This window comes from Echiichthys vipera, assembly GCF_963691815.1.
Source record: "Echiichthys vipera genome assembly, chromosome: 17".
In the NCBI taxonomy this organism is placed as follows: Eukaryota; Metazoa; Chordata; class Actinopteri; order Perciformes; family Trachinidae; genus Echiichthys; species Echiichthys vipera.
Window position 1 is genome coordinate 24604033 of NC_139842.1, and position 17377 is coordinate 24621409.

Consider the following 17377-nt stretch of genomic DNA (forward strand, 5'->3'; position numbering starts at 1 on the left):
GAGGATTATAGCTGGTTCTTTAAGTGTATTTTTGTCTTGCTATGACCAGATAAAGCTTTACTATAATACCTGACACTCAATCACATCATCACATAATGTAAAAATGTTGAAGGAAGAGACCCACCTGACTGTAGCGCTGCTGTCATCTCCTGTGCGTGATAGAACGAAGCTCAGGGGAAATATGAATGATCCAGCTGATGATGCAGCGGGTCTACTTAGTACCTGTGTCTTCCTGTCCTCTGTGTCATGTGAGTAAACATTATCCTCTTCTTTGAGAGGCAGTACACAGTTCAAATGACCCACTGCATTCACTTATTCATTTCATTGTCTTACCAGCAGAAGATAATGTCATTAGACATTTTAACTTTTGTGAACTGCTAAATGTGAGCCCCATATCGATGTATTGTAAAGAGATGTCAAAGAGTTTAGTTTAGTTTTTAGTGCGACATAAAGGGACAACAACTGCATTTTATGCAATCATGTGGTACAATGACGATGAATAAACCTTGAGCCTTATTGTGTGTGTAAATGGGAGCACAGTTCAAACCTGATGTGGAGTTTTAAAGAAATGAAACACAAAGATCATACTAATTATATTCTGTTTTATTATCATACTGTATGTTCCAGTTAACATCCACTGTAATACAATTAACTGTATAACAAAAGACTGATACAAATAATAACACACACAGATGGTTGTACTGTAGCAGACCTGTAGACATTTCTTTTCAAATGGGGATGAAATGCCTCTTAACCCTCCTGCAATGAAAAGTTTGGACAAGCAACAAAGGAATTCTGTAAAATGTTATTACCCAGCATAGTAACTTAACTACTAAATGATATTTTCCCACAAAGCTAGAATACTAAATACTGTTATTTTCAAGGTTTCAAGCCTTGATATATTAGTTTCTTCCCAAGAGTTAGAGGAGAAGATGGAAATCACTGACAAAATCTGTTATTAAATATGAAGGTACTGTAATGCCAGCTCAGCATAAAGGCGAGGCAAGTTACTGATAGAGCACATTTCAGCAACACTGCAATTCAAAACCATTTACATAAAACATTTATTTATTTATTGGTTCATTTCAGGGACATTGCAGACCAATCAACAGCCACGCTGTAAGTGAGCCAGAGTTAGCCAAAGAGGCTAGTTTGCATGTGTAGTCCCTGTGCAGATATTCAAAAGGCAACTTCAAATTACAGAAATAAAAAGCATGTGTGAGGAAATGTTAAAGAAACAACACCGTAGGAACAAACAGCAAATAGATAATAAAAGAAACACCCAGCATATAAGACAACGGCCGAAATGGGTTTTTCTCAGGAGGGTGTCTGGAGTCTCCCTTAGAGAGAGGGGGAGAAGTTCAGCATCCGTGAGGAACTCGGAGTAGAGCCGCTGCTCCTTTGTGTTGAAAGGAGCCAGTTGAGGTGGTTCAGGATCATCTAGTAAGGATGCCCCCTGGGCGCCTCCCTAAGGAGGTGTTCCAGGCACGTCCAGCTGGGAGGAGGCCTCGGGGAAGACCCAGGACTAGGTGGAGAGATTAGATCTCCACACTGGCCTGGGAACGCCTCGGCATCCCCCAGTTAGAGCTGGTTAATGTGGCCCGGGAAAGGGAAGTTTGGGGTCCCCTGCTAGAGCTGCTGCCCCCACGACCCGACCCCGGATAAGAGGCTGAAGATGAGATGAGATTAAACCAGGACAAACACATCAACATAAAAGCACATAAATAGAAGTATAGAGCATAGACATGCACCACCAACAACTCAGAAGTTAATACTTCTTTAAAATAAGACACTGGTGGTAGGTGTCTGACCCCGGTCCAGGACTTTGAGGCTCCCCCTCGGGGGTGAATAAAGTTTTCTTGAATCTTGTTTAGAAAGCGTTACAAGGAACATTTAAAAACAACTGAAAACAGTCATAATGACTTGAAACGGGCAGTAACAGCCAGCCTGGCTCTCTCCAACAGTAACAAAATGTGTCTGTCAGCACCTCTTAAGGTCACGGATTAACACGTCATATCTAGCTTGTTAAATTCATGCATAAAAACTGAAGGGTGAAAATGACATGTGCCAAGGAGGGGTTAGCGTGTACCAGACCATGTTTTTGCACTAAGCTGAAGCTAACCAGCTGCTGGATGTAGCTCCATAATAACAGAACAGAAATGAGAGTGGCATCTATCCATCTAGTTTTACCCCCAGACATATGACATTTTCCCAAAATGTCAAAAGATTAGTTTCACTATGTTGTAACTCAACATGCATCATTTTGTCCTCGGGACATGAAACAGTGTTAGTGTAGTGGTGTTGTGTAGTAGGTAAAAAAAAAAAGTACAATTTTAAAAGTTTAAAAGGTGTTAATATGTCACTCATTTACTTTCTCAAAAAGTAGACACAATGACTCACACTATGATGACTATTGAGTAAAATGTGTCTCGTCTGCTCTGTCTTTTTCCATTCCCAGAGCTAACGATGCTGCATATCTGTATACCTTTGGCTGATGAGGCACAGGACAGAGACACCGAGCAGGCCAACTACAAGCAATTATGGGCGGGGACACCACTTTCAATATCGCGCCTCTCATCCACATCAACTTTAGTACCACCACCATCACCACCACCTCCTCCACCCACCTGCCTTAGCTCTTATACCCACACAGGTAATTTCAAACAACTTCTTAGCCATGAGCCTTGTAGCGACAGAGTTGGAGTCTGTAACAACCACTTCCAAATCCACTTTTATAAACCCATCCAGGCCATGCTCTGTTGTGCATACATATACTCAGTGGGATTATAAAGCACAGGTCAGGCCACTTATTTCAAAACACAAAGGAAGAAAATCTTTCAAATAAGACTGAGACTGTTATTTTCCTACTTTTACCTCAAAGCAAAACAAGGGGAGAAAAAAAGCCCTTGAATGAATGATTTTAGAAAAGTTAAATCACACATTGATTGAAGAAATTACGGCAAAGCATTAGATCAAAAAATGATCTACGGTATTTAATCTTGAGGTATTCATCAATCAAATGATGGAAAAAATCCTGTGCAGAACTTTCCTCTGGATCTCTCTTGACCTTGCCTGAAGCCCAGGTTTCAGATGTGTTTTAATGATAACAATACATTTATTTATCATTTAAATAATACAACGTGTATTGTCACTAATATAAGTCAGTAAATAAATTGTTATATTGATCCCATTTAAGGGTTAACCATGGACCTTTGCATGGTCCCCCCTTGAGCCTTGTGCTGGGGTCACCCTTTGACTCCCCTGATGTTGGGACTACATTAGAGGTGAGAAATATCTGCATGCCTGGAGGAGGACATGTTGACGTGTTCAGCTTTGTCCACCAGAGGGGGGAAGTGGATCTTAATAGTCCCTCAGAGGTGCTTTCAGTCCACAGCTGCTAGAAAAGACCTGCAACTTGATAAATGTCTCGTTCTATGGCACAGTGAAGTGAAGTGATGGGTGCTCGGAGCCTTACGCATTACAAGACCACACCAGGTGGTGGTCTATTCATTCATATCAGTCATTTTGGCAGCAATGCGGCATGTAGTGTCTAATGGAAGGTGCAAATATTCCAAATGATACGATTAAGGCTGATGAGGGCGTCTCTCTCTTCAATCATTTTCCTACATGACAGAGCAACACTGACAGGTCTTGCGCTTGGGAGTGCGTTCCCCCTCTGCTTTAGTGGGTGAAGATGAATTCTGCCGCCCGTTATCACCTTCCTCTCCCTGGACTTTAACTCCTGCCCCATTTCCATCCAGGGGAATGTCCTGAAACACCTGGGACTCTTTCCCTGCCTGAGGCGAAGCAGACATTTCAGGCCCCAAGACGTGTTCTTCTCCTTCCTCAGTGATGATCACTCGCTCCGCAGTGAGCATGCCTTCATTGTCCTCTTGGCTCTGAGCTTGGTCAGCATCAGTGTATCCCAGGAACACGAGAGTGACTGGGCCTTCTTCCAACCTTAGATCCTCCACGTTACCCACTTCTCCTGCAACTTCTCTGACCGCCATGATGCTTCTGTCCTCTTTTATAACCTCCTTGTTTCCCAGACTCAGAGCACAGTCCTCCATCTTCAGCTCAGCAGCATATGTGAAGCTTCTGGAGCTGTCTAATTGTGTATTGTCCTCCTTTGAGATGGCATGATGGGTAGAAAAAGAGAGGACTTTCCCCTCTGGAGCTCTGCTGGCATCTACACTCTCTATCTTTGTATCTGCCTCGTTTGGCTTGACTGTGACCTCGTCCAGCAGCACTTTCATCCCAACACCGTCGACAATGCTCAAGATCTGCCCAAGCTCTTCAGTCGAGGGTTGACTTCCCGGCCCACCGACAGCGTGGATACTCTTCCTACCATCGTCGAAAATGGTGGTCGCGATTGGCGCATCAGTCGATGTGGACACAGGGGCCACTGACCTCACGACGGTGGCACCTGTTTTAGGGTCCTTCTCAACCTGCACCGTCAGCATTCCCAGGACTGTAATATAAGAAACAGACTTTGATTGAAATTATGAAAATAAAGAAAAACTGTGGGAGAGCAGGTTAATGCCAGGTCAGGATCAGAGCTGTGTCTAACTAATATGAGACAACAGATAATGTAGAGACATAATAAGCCGAACGCAGCAAGCTTTTTATTCCATACAGCCCTCCAGTCAGCATAAAACATTCATGAACAGGAATGACAAAGTGGGCTAAATATAACATTGTTCTCAGACCTTTCACCTCAGTCCCATAGTTAAATCATACCCTCAGGGCAGAGCAACATTAAATATTATTTGAAAGAGGAGAACAGAGAGTCGACTGCAAATGACATATTTTGTGTCCTATATTCAGGTTTTTCATGTTGTGTATTTATTTCTTTAATGGTAAAACATTTAGGTTCCATTCAAGCACTGCTCAATGACATCATTACAAAAGGCTGGAGTCAGACTTTTAAGGACCTTTTAGGAGCTCCAGACATTTGGTCCAAGCTCCAAGTACGTCCCAAGATAGTTTTTATGAAGTCACAGATTATGTCTTAATTAGACAGCCCAAGTAATGTCAAGGGTTAATAAGTGATATCAACGGTTACCTGGGTAACGTTAGCTAACATTAGCTCTCACAGACAGTGCATAATGTTAGAAAGACACTTGTAATTTTAACGTTGACAACATTTTTAGTATTTAAACTGAAAACGTGAAATGAAAAGAGGCAAGTCATTGGAGTCATGTCTCAAGTCTTTAACTCTCAAGTCCAAATCATCTCTGATAGGAGTTAGTCTGCATTTCAGGGGACTCAAACTACCAGGATTTAGACCACAAGTGCTGAATGCATGGGCTCGGTATCCTCAGTGTTAGCCACAGCCCTGTCATTACACCATGTTACTGCATACTAAACAAACATCCGTATTTATGATAAGTTACAACAAAGTCTATTCCTGCGCCTCACCTGATCGACCTTCTTGCCCACTTTCATGAAACGTCCTTTGTGCCATTTGTGTAGAGAAGTGATCCTCAGCCTCTTTATTCACTGAAAAAAAAAGTATACGTTGTACTGTATGTATTTAAGTCAAAGTAAAATTAAAATGTATTTTTTGCTTTGAAATTGGTATACGTCCTTTGTGACTTGTGAAATGATTTGGTGAAAATGAGTGTGCAAGAGCTGCCAACAGAAGACTGCTAGCTCCATGTCGGAGCTAGTGAACCAAAGTGAAATACAAATGAAAATCAAGACAAATCAGAAAATCTGTCTTTTAAACCCGGCCCTTCTTGTATTTACCATAGACAGCAAAAGCAGTTCAGACATAAAATCAGAAGGGGACAAAATAATCAAGAGAATAAAACAAACAGAGCCCTTTCAGGTTTCTGGAGCTTTGAATGTGCTAACACAACACATGAATGTCACATGAATTCTAATGTTCATTTCCTTATTCTCCTAACATCCTTTAAAGCTATGGTTTACCATTTGGAATATTGGTAATTATTATTAACATTGTTTATACAGCGATTATGGATAGCAATATATATGAATAGCAAAAAGGACCATCCGCTCTGGAAGGCTCCCATTGGCTCGTACTCTCTAAGAGTTTATTGTTTACTGTTTATTTTTATACTTTCTGTATTTATTAGGCTAAGGGTTTATTGTTTACTGTTTATTTTTATACTTTCTGTATTTATTTAGCAAAGAGTTTATTGTTTAGTGTTTATTTTTATACTTTCTGTATTTATTTAGCTAAGAGTTTATTGGTTATCTTATACTGCATCTTTTTATACCTCCCTTGTGTTTTTGAAAGCTGCTGGAAACTCACTTTCCTTGCAGGAGTTCATCCCAAAGGATCAATAAAGAGAAGTCTGAGTCTTCTGTACATACAGTAGCTGCACTGTCCCCTTTCACTATTCAGCATATGGACAGCCAGCCTTCTCTGTTAAAGCTGTCACACAATGGAAAACTATTCCAGACAACATGAAAAACTGTGACTTACTTGGTAGTTTTAAAGCCAATATAAAAAGACTCTTAAAACTTTCCCAACAATGCACCCATTAACCTTTCAGTCACTTTCATGGACCCATGGGGCTGTCATGGTGTGTAATGTATATGTGTGGGTGTAGTGCTGTGTATGCTGCCACACCCTCTGACCATGTAGTGTGTGTGTGTGTGTGTGTGTGTGTGTGTGTGTGTGTGTGTGTGTGTGTATGTATGTGCGATATATTACTGTATGTTACATGTTCTTATTGTTGAGTGATGTCTGATGTTTTTATCTTTGCTATATTGGTTTGTACCTAGGCACTGCAGATGCAAATTAGCCTAAGGCTAACTCTGGTGCAATGCATAAAATGGTTACATTTATTTTTTTAATTGCACACGGTCCCTTTCAAATAAAAATGTTAAAATAAATTAAATAAATGAATAGCCTCAATTAGTCTGTGCCAATACTGGCTTATGACTGAACGTCCCCGGGCTGATAAACGGCTATGTCAACACATGTTAGCATACGGTAGCCATGTATTTTTAGCCGGCCGGCTTCTCGCTCCGCCAGAGGGGGCGTGTGGTTAGAAGGCGAGGGAGGGCGATACAAGCTCGGGGGGAGGAATTGTGGAACACTGAGGGGAGGGATTTGGTTGGGGGGGACAGGATGCTTTTTTTTCCAAATCTGTCTCAGAGGCTCAACTGACTTTCTGAATGTAGACCAGAGCTTTAATGAAGTCTGGGGGAAAAGATCATTATGAAATATCCGACTGCGTTGCCATGGCCTTACTTTAGTTGGTGCTGTGTTGAACACTTCTCTCACACCCTGTTCACTCCCAACTTCTCTGTAACTTTGTGCGTAAGCTGGAGATTGGCTGAAAATTGTTGGGATCAACTTTTGATGGTGTTCTTGTGCAGCAGAACGAGTCACATGCAGGCAGAATGTAAGTGATGTTGTCACAGTCAAAGTAGAGCTGTTTCTCGCCGCGGCTCCATTCTGTCACCCTGATTTAAACAACTATTCTTCAGGCAAAGACTTAGTTATGGTAAATTATCATCTGTCGGCAGGAACAGTCATGAGAGTGACAAAGAAGAGAGAGAAGCTGATGGTAAGCTAATGATGACAGCCCGGCTGACTTCTTACCTTGTACGTCCTCGTCAATGCCAGCCTGTGGGCAAAAAAAAAAAGAGACACTTTAAGTTCTCTCCATGGTCGGACACCTAAAACAGACACTGTGTCTGGAACTCTAAACACACACCTCCCCTCTTCTCTGGATCCCTCCCCGACTTGTACCCTGCAAACTGCAAAACACACACATTTACAAGTGTATGGTGTTCATGGAAACTTCATGAAAAGAAGGAGGACATTTGTTTCATCATTCACCATACTCAGAGTAAAATCCTGCGTTAATTTACTCATGCAGCGAGAAATCGTGGTGTGGTAGAACTCTATTTTTTATTCATGATACATAATTCGAAGCACTCACATCCCAGCTGTACAGGCTAGAAGATTATTTTGTGTTCGCTGTAACGTTTATTTATTCAACACTTGACTGCCTGGGATGTTTCTTGAATCTTTATAAATACCATTTGCATCCTTTGACCTAAGAGATTATTTTGCCCCCTATTTCATATTCACCAATGCAGTAGTTGATATTTTTAGAGGTATAGCCTTTAAGGAGGATTTTAACTAAAGGGGGGGCATGATGTGGTGCTAACTTACTCACTACCTTCACAGCAGCTCCAATCATAACACATTTAGGGCTATTCACTGTATGTCTCTACATTTTCAAACCTCATTTTGCAAGAAAACTTGGATATTGTCAGATTAAATATTACACTCTCCCAGAAGTTGTTATGCAGTCAAGGCTGTTTTGTCTCTGTGTGAATTTCTGGCCTTTCTCACCTGAAAGTGGCAGCGTGTTCTGGCTGTGGCTGTGCAGTTGATGGATTCTTTGTTTTCTTTTTGGGAGGCTTGTTCCTCTTTTCTGGCATCAGCTGTCTCCTCGTCTTCGTCCTCAGGCGTCTTTTGACAATTGGTTTGGACCCTGACACACATTGGCCCGGACGAAATGTATGTTAACACAAAAAGATTGCACAGTAGAGCTAAAGAAATAAATGATTTGGAGCAGTGGACCAAGAAAAAAAACACTGAGCCGTGTATGTGTGTGTGTGTGTGTGTGTGTGTGTTTATGTCCTAGGCTAATCTATCCTATCAAATGTCACATGACTGCCTCCTATTTGATCTTGTCATGGTTAATATAGAAGCGTTTCTGTGACTAAAATACTGTACCCCCTGCTTCACGGTAAATAATATCTTTAGAAATGGACATGTGAACCTTGCATATCTGCTATCTGTGTGCCAGCAGAGTGTAGCATAAGGCCCTTATCTCGCTGGGCAACCACTGACTCACCCGTCCCTAGCCTAACCGTTATTTGGCTATGAAGTTAAATGACAGCAGGTATTTTTCTGCTCTAAGCTGAAGTTTTTTAAACTGGACCTTGTTGTTGTAGTTTGTGTGTCTTTGCAGGTTTATTTATATATATATATATATATTGTCTTATATAAAGTAAAAAAAAGTTCAACTTGAGACATTCTGAGTGCTCATGCAAAAACATGAGACACACACACACACACACACACACACACACACACACACACACACACACACACACACACACACACACACACACACACACACACACACACACACACACACACACACACACACACACACACACACACACACACACACACACACACACACACAAATGTTTCAAACACTTGTAAAATTGTGATTGAATGAAGTTGTTGAAATGTGACTCACGCTGTGTGCTTGTCTGCTTCGTCCTGCAGTGTTGGGCTAAAGCTGTCGGGTGAAGGTAGGACAGGAGCTGCAGCTGTTTCACTCAGCCACTGCTCCCTCAAGTGCTTCCTCTGTATGAGAATATGACAAAGGAAAAATCAGGAAAAGTTCAAAGTTAACGTCAAGACAGAGACAGAGTCAGACAGACATGAGAGAAAAACAAGGACAGTGAGGCAAGTAAATGTTTGGTGATATCTGAGAGGTCAACACGTTAATCATTAAACCCTGTGGGACACACAAACATCTCTGTTTGTAGCCTCTTTTGCTCAAATGACTGTTCGTGCATGCACAAACTGTATACAGTTTACAAAGATGACATGTCAGATGAAAATTCTTAGTCATTTTTGAAAGAATGGGTCCTTGAGTTCAGATAGAGGTAGAGTAAAGCAGGTACCTCAATTTAAATTTTTCCACCTGATTTGAAAACTGACACTAGCACTTGGATTCCATCCGCTGTAGCTTGCTAGCTAACATTAGCTCCACAAGGTGGTTGAAAATGCTATCTCTAGCTGACTTTTTAATGTGTCAAATTGACTCCTTTTAAAATAAAACCCTGTAAATGGATATTAAATAAGCAAAACATACTGTATATAACATGCTAGCTACAAGCCTGAGGCTAAAGCTAACAGGTAACCCATGCAGAGGACATGGAAGTAAAGAAACACCATTGTTCTTGTACTGCTAGTAGAGTAAGTATAGGATCCGATTTATTCATATTTACAAACCTGTTTCACTGCTTAGCTCACATACTTTTTGTATTTTTAAATGTATATTTTTCCTTTTAGCTATACAAAAAAAAGGCTTTTAGGATGAGGACTAACCAAAGTGTTTGGCAAATGTAACGCTTTGTGTGATAAAATTGGCTGGGGCTGTGCAGTGTTAACTTGCCTAAATCCAATAAAGGGCCGGACAGAGCTGCTAATGTTACCTGCTAATGTTAAGTGCTAATGATTGCAGCGTACATTGGAGCCAGACATGGATTAATGCACAGACTGACCTAAGCTGCAGCCTAGGGGCCCCACATGTGAAAGTGGTCAGACTTTTTTGAATTATTTGAACTAACTTCTACTTTGGAAATAAAAAAACCTAAAAGACCTCTATTGGCACATAAACAAAAAAATAAACGGGGAGCATTTAAATTTAAAGCTGGTACCATCTTGCAGATGCACTGTGAATACCTTTTTTATTTAGCATTGCTCTTTAGAGTAAAGGCTGTCTCAAGGAGTGTAAATGTCAGTGCACCCCAAGGGTGGGCCATGTAACATTCCTAGCACGCAAGCATGGCACTGAATTATTTTTTTTAAGCGAACCTAGGAGCCTGTGGTCATCTTAAAGTATAATGGTCTTTTTCTGGGACTTACATACATCAAATAAGCCATCAAGACACCAGGAGTGGGGGCGTGTGTTGAAGGTTCTACAGGTAGAGGTAGCATCAGACATAGCATCAGTCTCAGTGTGCTGGCATTTTTAGTTGTGACTGTGGGTACTGTGAGCCCATCGGGCACTGAAGAAGAATGTTTATGCTGCCAACAGAGTGACTTTTGTCACCGTGGCCTGGAATCATTGAATACTGCAACACACTGAGTGACTGTTGTGGAGGATTCCCCATCCCTCATCAACTGAACCGTACTGGACACTTTTTTACCATGTCCCCAGAATAAACTGGAAGAGGCGACCGATTCCTGAATAAATCATCAATGGGCTCCTTCCTCTTGGATTGACTTTGGTAATCCACTTGAATGAACTTTACTATGAGAGGAGCTGGTACAGGGGCCAGTAGTTAAGTATTTAAAACACTCTTTTAATAAACTCTGGGTTCACTAACTATGTTGTTGCTGCTTTGTTTTTTATGTGTAGGGACTCTTCTCATGCTGCTGCAGAGGTTTGGTGTGTTTTTGAGCAGGATTAGGGGTTAAAAAAAGTTGTTTTAATAACTTCACTGTACTACCCTGAGCTAATCAGTGTTAGCCACGTCCGGCTGTTTGTGTCTCTCCAAGATTTCTCTGTTAATAGTTAAAACTGTCTCTATGCCTTATTTGATGTGTGCAAGTGCCGAAAAAGACCATGGGATGATTTTACGTTGGACATACACTTTAATCTGGCCCTGGCTGGAGCAAATAACTAAGTGTTAATCCATTCCTACACTCTGTTTGCCTTTGGAAAGGACCTTCCAAATTCTTTGGATCCAGAGTATTGCTCTCACTCATACACTCTGCTTCAGCATGTGGAGAAACCCAAAGCTTAACAGAGCTGCTGTGCCTAGTTATGGCTGCTAAGCTATGATTGGGCAGTCACTGTTAGCATCAATTCTGTTACACCATATTTCAGAAAACAAAGACATGACCAAAACAAACACTGCACACCAAGCCTTCTGCCTGTGTTGACACAGACCAGAGGGGATCGTTCAGGGGATCAAGAAACACAGCTAGCCACCTGGCAGCACTCCTTTGCCATTTTGGCTCCTCTTCAGACTAGACAAGGCCTGTGGCACTGTTGCTGCCATTCTACATCTTGCTGAGGATGAGTAAGGCCGGCAGACTGTTGTTGTCTGAGAGTGACAGTGAAAAGGTGTCACAGCTCTGTGCCAAAGCCCTCAGCCGCACACATCCACATCTTGGAGTTAGGATACTATCTGTCGCTCATGTTTGACTATGGCGTGAGCGAGAGTGACAACCTGAAACTTGACAATGACTTTTTTTTTAATCACTTGCAGGCCTAAACTCTTGATTGATCCAACTTTCCACACAGATCTGTGTCACGGATCTGTGCATGGGCCCATTCTTGGTGGGTGGGATTAGGAAAAAACAAATAGACAGTATAGCTGCAGTGGAGATGCAGTGAATACCATCATCCCCTCAGGGCTTAAATGGCAGAAAGTGATTAATTAATTCTGCCTCACATTTAGTCGCCACAAAAATGAAAAAGGCTAAACCTATTCAACTGCATGAGGATGGTCTGTCCCTCCCTCGAGGCAACGGGTGGTTGGAGAGAACAGAAATGTGTTGCACACTGTTTGTGTGGGAGGCTGTTACAGTGTGCATGATGCAGCACGGGGTAAAGCGATAATGTAGGTTGTTATGTGTTGTTTATTTTCAAAAGAGCATGTCCTGCAGGGGACAGTGAAGTGGTGAATGTGGTGCATAACGGCTCAGTACAAAGAATCTCCATCCTGTGTCAAAATAATGTCCTTTTCTCAATTTCTGTCATCACCACTTCTCCTCTTGCAGTTTCTCTCCGTTAACTTCCCCATATATTTTCAACAAAGGAACAGCCAGAGTTTTGATTAAACCGATTTCCTCCTGTAGGTTAGGATAAGATAGTAACAAGAGCTCCCTGGTTCTGGTGCGGGAAATCAGTGAGCTGTGCTCATGCAGGGGAGACCAGGGTTGGTTGTAACAGTACTTATTACAGCCTAACTACAGGGCACCGTTTCATCATGATATCAAACCTTTTGCGTGACGTAATGCTCATTTCTATCTGGCCATTTTGTGGAAGACACACAAAAAAACATTGAGGTAAGGAGAAATGTCTTCGTTTTATGGGTCAGAGTAATTTTTCATGTTGGTGTTGTTTTTGTAATGAAAGTTTGTAGATCATTAGGACTCTCATACAAACAAAGGGAGGGAATAGCTTTAACTTTAGTCTACTTCTCAGTTTCTAGCTAGACTTGCTCTTAAAATAAGTTATGAATGAAAGGGATTAACTTGACTCCACCAGATGGATTGATTCACATGATTCGCATTTGCTCAGTATATCCATCTGAGAACTCTCGTTTGGAGATCTTAATTACTGGTGTCTGATTGGATAAACCATCTATCACCAACATACGGGCCAAATCAACCATCAGATCAACGAAGCATATGATGTACTAACAGTGTCGGGGCAAAGTTCAGAAAGTAAACAACATGTGGCTAAAGGATATTTGCCGTTTGTGTAACGTGAATTTACGGATCAAATGCCCAATTTCAGGAGCCCGGTCCATATTTAACAGAAGGATCCAGAGAAAACAGAGTTAGTGAGCAGCTTGCTCTATAGTTGCTCATCTCATTCGTGGAAGCCTCCATGTTGTTTACAGTGGACAGTTGCTTCTAGTTTCGTCACACTTATTCCTGCCTCAAAACCAACGCTGCTTGGTTCGGTCGCTACGATGAAGCTCATGAGATCAGGATGGTCTCACGAGGCTAGAAAAGGATGCCCCTTTCCATCCAAGATCCTAAGCTTCCCTAATAAAGGAATGACTATTCTAAGATGTGTTAATGATGAGAAATTAATGCAAAAAGTAAAACGATTTTCTTATGTGAGTAAATCAGAGTCATAATGAAATCCCCCATTCAGAACACTAGAGCTAGGCGTTGGCTAGTGAGCGGCTCTGCTTGGCAACAGTCACAAGATATGACATGCCATTAGGGTGGGACACAGCAGCGGTCCATTTTTAACATGAAGCAGCTGCAAAGGAGGAAAAATAATGAAAACAAAATGGATAGATTCCAGTCCTCAGTTTCCACAGCATTAAAAAAAAAAAAGCATTTATTATTACAGGAATAATTTCACTTTTTGGTCAAAAATTAGATGAGAGGATTGATGCCACCTTCATGTCTGTACTGCAAATATCAAACTTTGAGCAGGTGCTGCTGGGCGGATGTCGTTATCAAAGCCAGGCTAACTGTTTCCCCGTTTCCAGTCTTTATGCTAAGCTAAGTGGCCGCTGGCTGTAGCTTCTGGTTATTCTACAAAAATGTGACTGGTATCCATCTTCTCATCTCTTGAATACGAATATTCTCCACATGTTGCTGAAATCACCTTTGTCTGGGCCGTCTTCAACCACTCCTCCTCTGTCTCCCGTGTCAGCCTCTTCTCTTCTTTCTGCTGTTGAAGCCTCTCCTGGTGACAGAAGAAGGTTAAATCCTTGAAGAGAAAATGTGAGGAAAAACTAGAAGACTTTTTGAGTGACGTGGTTTTTCCTGCCACTGTTGTTGAGGTGTGTCATCAAAGAGACGGGCGGTAAGTAGGCATTTGAATGCAATCAGAGGGAAAACTCTGGATATGGTGATTATGAATTTTAAGACTTTATTGAGAGTGAAGGAAAATGTCATCTCACAGCTGATAGGGCAGGAGGGTAAAATGCACTGTTTTACAGTTTTGGACCTCCACAGCCTTTTGAGAAATACTCAGTCCTTCCCTCCCTCTCTTCCCTGCCACAGCTATCACAGACAATATAAAAACCCAATAGACTGATGCTGCCTTCAGATTTACATTGCTTTGAAGTCCTTACTGTAATCCAACACATACAAAGAAAATGTTATCACTACTTACCCCTCACTTATTATTAGTCTTCCTGTAAGTTATCTCTCAACAGCAGAGAAAACTTGAATTATTCCAAAAAACAAAAGCGGCTTAATGTGAACTAAAACTGCAACAGCTGTATTTCTACTGCTAACAACAGACAGAACTTGATCCAAGAAAACTGTACTAATGTTGGTGGGTTACACCCGCTTTTTAATATAATTCTTTAGCAACACCCCTTTAGAGTCATGGTCCCTGAAGACAAGGGCTTCTTCTGTATGAAAGCAGAGTACTGAGAGAGAGAGAGAGAGAGAGAGAGAGAGAGAGAGAGAGAGAGAGAGAGAGAGAGAGAGAGAGAGAGAGAGAGAGAGAGAGAGAGAGAGAGAGAGAGAGAGAGAGAGAGAGAGAGAGAGAGAGAGAGAGAGAGAGAGAGAGAGAGAGAGAGGGGGAGAGAGGGGTGGGATATTATTAGGAGACAGGACCACAGATTAAAGCGCAGGGATGCCGAGAGAAATAGTTCAGTGACATAGCACATTCCAGTCTTTAAGCTAAGCTAAGTGGCCGCTGGCTATAGCTTCATATGTATTATACAAAAATGAGAGTGGTATCATTCTTCTCATCTTTTGAATAAGAGTGCATGGATGCCAAGGGAAATAGTTCAGTGACACAGCACATTGTACGCATGCTGTATCTGTACCGTCAGTGTACGCTGTAAACATGGCGGGGCCCACCCCGGGCCCTCCCTGTCCCTGGTGAAGTGAATCGGGTCACTTGGGTTAGGGCGGATTTTACATTCAAGAGAGGTCGAGCTAGTTCCACTCAGGCCCTCCAACCTTTCATTTCACAGATCAGTGATTATTGGGCAGAAAGTTAACTGGGTAATGTTCTTTACTCACTCACTTCAGGCAGTGCAGATCAAGTGAGACCGTTCCACTGACGTGACACAAGACAATGATACAGTGATGGTGTGCTAAGATTATTTTGGCATGAGGTGAAAGTTCAAGTTGGTCAAAGGCAGACTGAAGTGGACAGTTAAAGGGAAGAAAAAAAGTACAGACACAAAGAAAGACATTCTCACCGCTATGGCTTGCAGCCTTCGTTGGTACTTCTCTGCCTCATCCATGCTGGGCCTTAAAGGAAATGTAATAGAAATATTCAGTTGTTAGGTAAAGATTTTGAAGAGATCAGGGATACTTGGATTAGTAAAACAAAGTTTTAAAAAAAATGTGATCATTTGACTATGATGAGCCAACAGTTGGATTAATGATACATTATGTATTACAACTGCAGCATGTGCTGTTAGTATGTGCATCACATCACACTTTGATTACATACACTAGGAACAGCCCAACAACACTACAGTACTGTCACAATAATATCACACTATCTTTAAAAAAATAAAAATAGAAACCCAATTTAATAGACATTAGAAGGCATTTCAAACATTTTGTCAGCAGCTCCAGATTTAACTACCTTAGCCATTCCTGAAGCCAGAATAAGGCTGGGCTTATTTGATATTTTTAGCCATGCTAGGGGTGAGGCTCTGGGGGTGAGGCTCTGGGGGTGAGGCTCCGGGGGTGAGGCTCTGGGAGTGAGGCTCCGGGGGTGAGGCTCTGGGGGTGGAAGTGGCAGTCTATTGGGTGTTCTTCTGGTTGGCCCATAAATTCTATCTCAGCAACGTTTGGATGGATTATCATTGAATTTTGTACATTCATGTCCCCCAGATGATGAATCCTGATGGCTTAATAATCCCCTGATTTTTCCTCTAGTGCCACCACAAGGATGGCGTGTGCTTTAGAGAACTGTTTGGTGTATTGCCATGAAATTTGTTTCAGACATTCAAGTCTCACTACAGATGATTTTGGAGGTTTGGGGTAACACAAGGATAGTTAACAATGTGGGATACCTGGAACACACTAAGAATCTGTTTCTGAAATCACGTGGTGTAATTTAAGACCGCACAGATAATGTATAACGCAAGAAACAATCTACTTCCTGGCAACATACAAAAACTGTTCTCAGACAGAGAGGGGGGTTATAATTTAAGGGGTAAATCCAATCTGGAACAACACTATGTTTGCAACCCTCTTATAAGAATGTGCAAATAAATATTTTTATGGAATGGACTGGAGGAAGAAAATCAAACATAGTAAACATATCAGACAGTTTAAAAAGATGTAGAAAGGAGGAAGGAGATTGTAAAGCAATATGATGGGGAAATGATTATTATGTATTTTCTTGACTGCGAATTGTTTTGGGAAACCTGGATAATTAGGCAGATAACTACTTGTGTTTTCTAAATATATCGCCATGACAACCGTAACTGTTCAACTGCATGTAAAATGACTTAGCTCAGGAGGACTGCCCTCAGAGCATGTGAGACACTGAGGCTGAAATGTACTGTGTTCCCTTCTTGTAAAAGATGAATGCCATTTTAGTATAGGCCCAACATGGAATTGATTTCGAAATGGTCCTTGTGTTACAAGTTTTCCTAACAACAAAAAAGCCAGTGCAGTGTACCTTGTTTTTGCAACCTGCAAAACACTCTCCGTCAGCATCATCAAGTCAAAATTGTGTTTGGTGTTAATTGGCAAATGTTAGCATGCTAACATGTAAAGCTAACACGATGAACATGGTCATTGTACCTGCAGTTTCTGTGCCTTATCAATTTAGCCATGTTAGCATGCTTGCATTAGCATTTAGCTCAGAGTGCTGTTGTACCTTAGCTTCATATAGCTGAAATGTGGTATTTTTTTTTCTTTACACTTGTTTAAAATACTGTCTGAACT

At 41.5% G+C, this 17377-nt stretch overlaps 1 protein-coding gene across 2 annotated transcripts; it reads right to left on the bottom strand.

Annotated features, from left to right (window-relative positions):
* Nucleotides 1-645: 645 nt before the first annotated feature.
* Nucleotides 646-14180, bottom strand: LOC310959502 (uncharacterized protein). 2 transcript variants are annotated; one of them, XM_083930874.1, is made up of 6 exons: nt 14106-14180; nt 9267-9376; nt 8345-8486; nt 7583-7607; nt 5422-5502; nt 646-4471 (listed from the first exon to the last, which is right to left on the bottom strand). In XM_083930874.1, exons 5-6 carry the CDS (start codon nt 5465-5467, stop codon nt 3624-3626), a joined length of 894 nt encoding a protein of 297 aa, XP_083787000.1. In that variant the 5' UTR covers nt 5468-5502; nt 7583-7607; nt 8345-8486; nt 9267-9376; nt 14106-14180; the 3' UTR covers nt 646-3623. The 2 variants fall into 2 exon arrangements, with proteins under 2 accessions (XP_083787000.1, XP_083786999.1); XM_083930873.1 differs by lacking the exons at nt 7583-7607; nt 9267-9376; nt 14106-14180 and having other exon boundaries at nt 8345-8469.
* Nucleotides 14181-17377: the final 3197 nt, after the last annotated feature.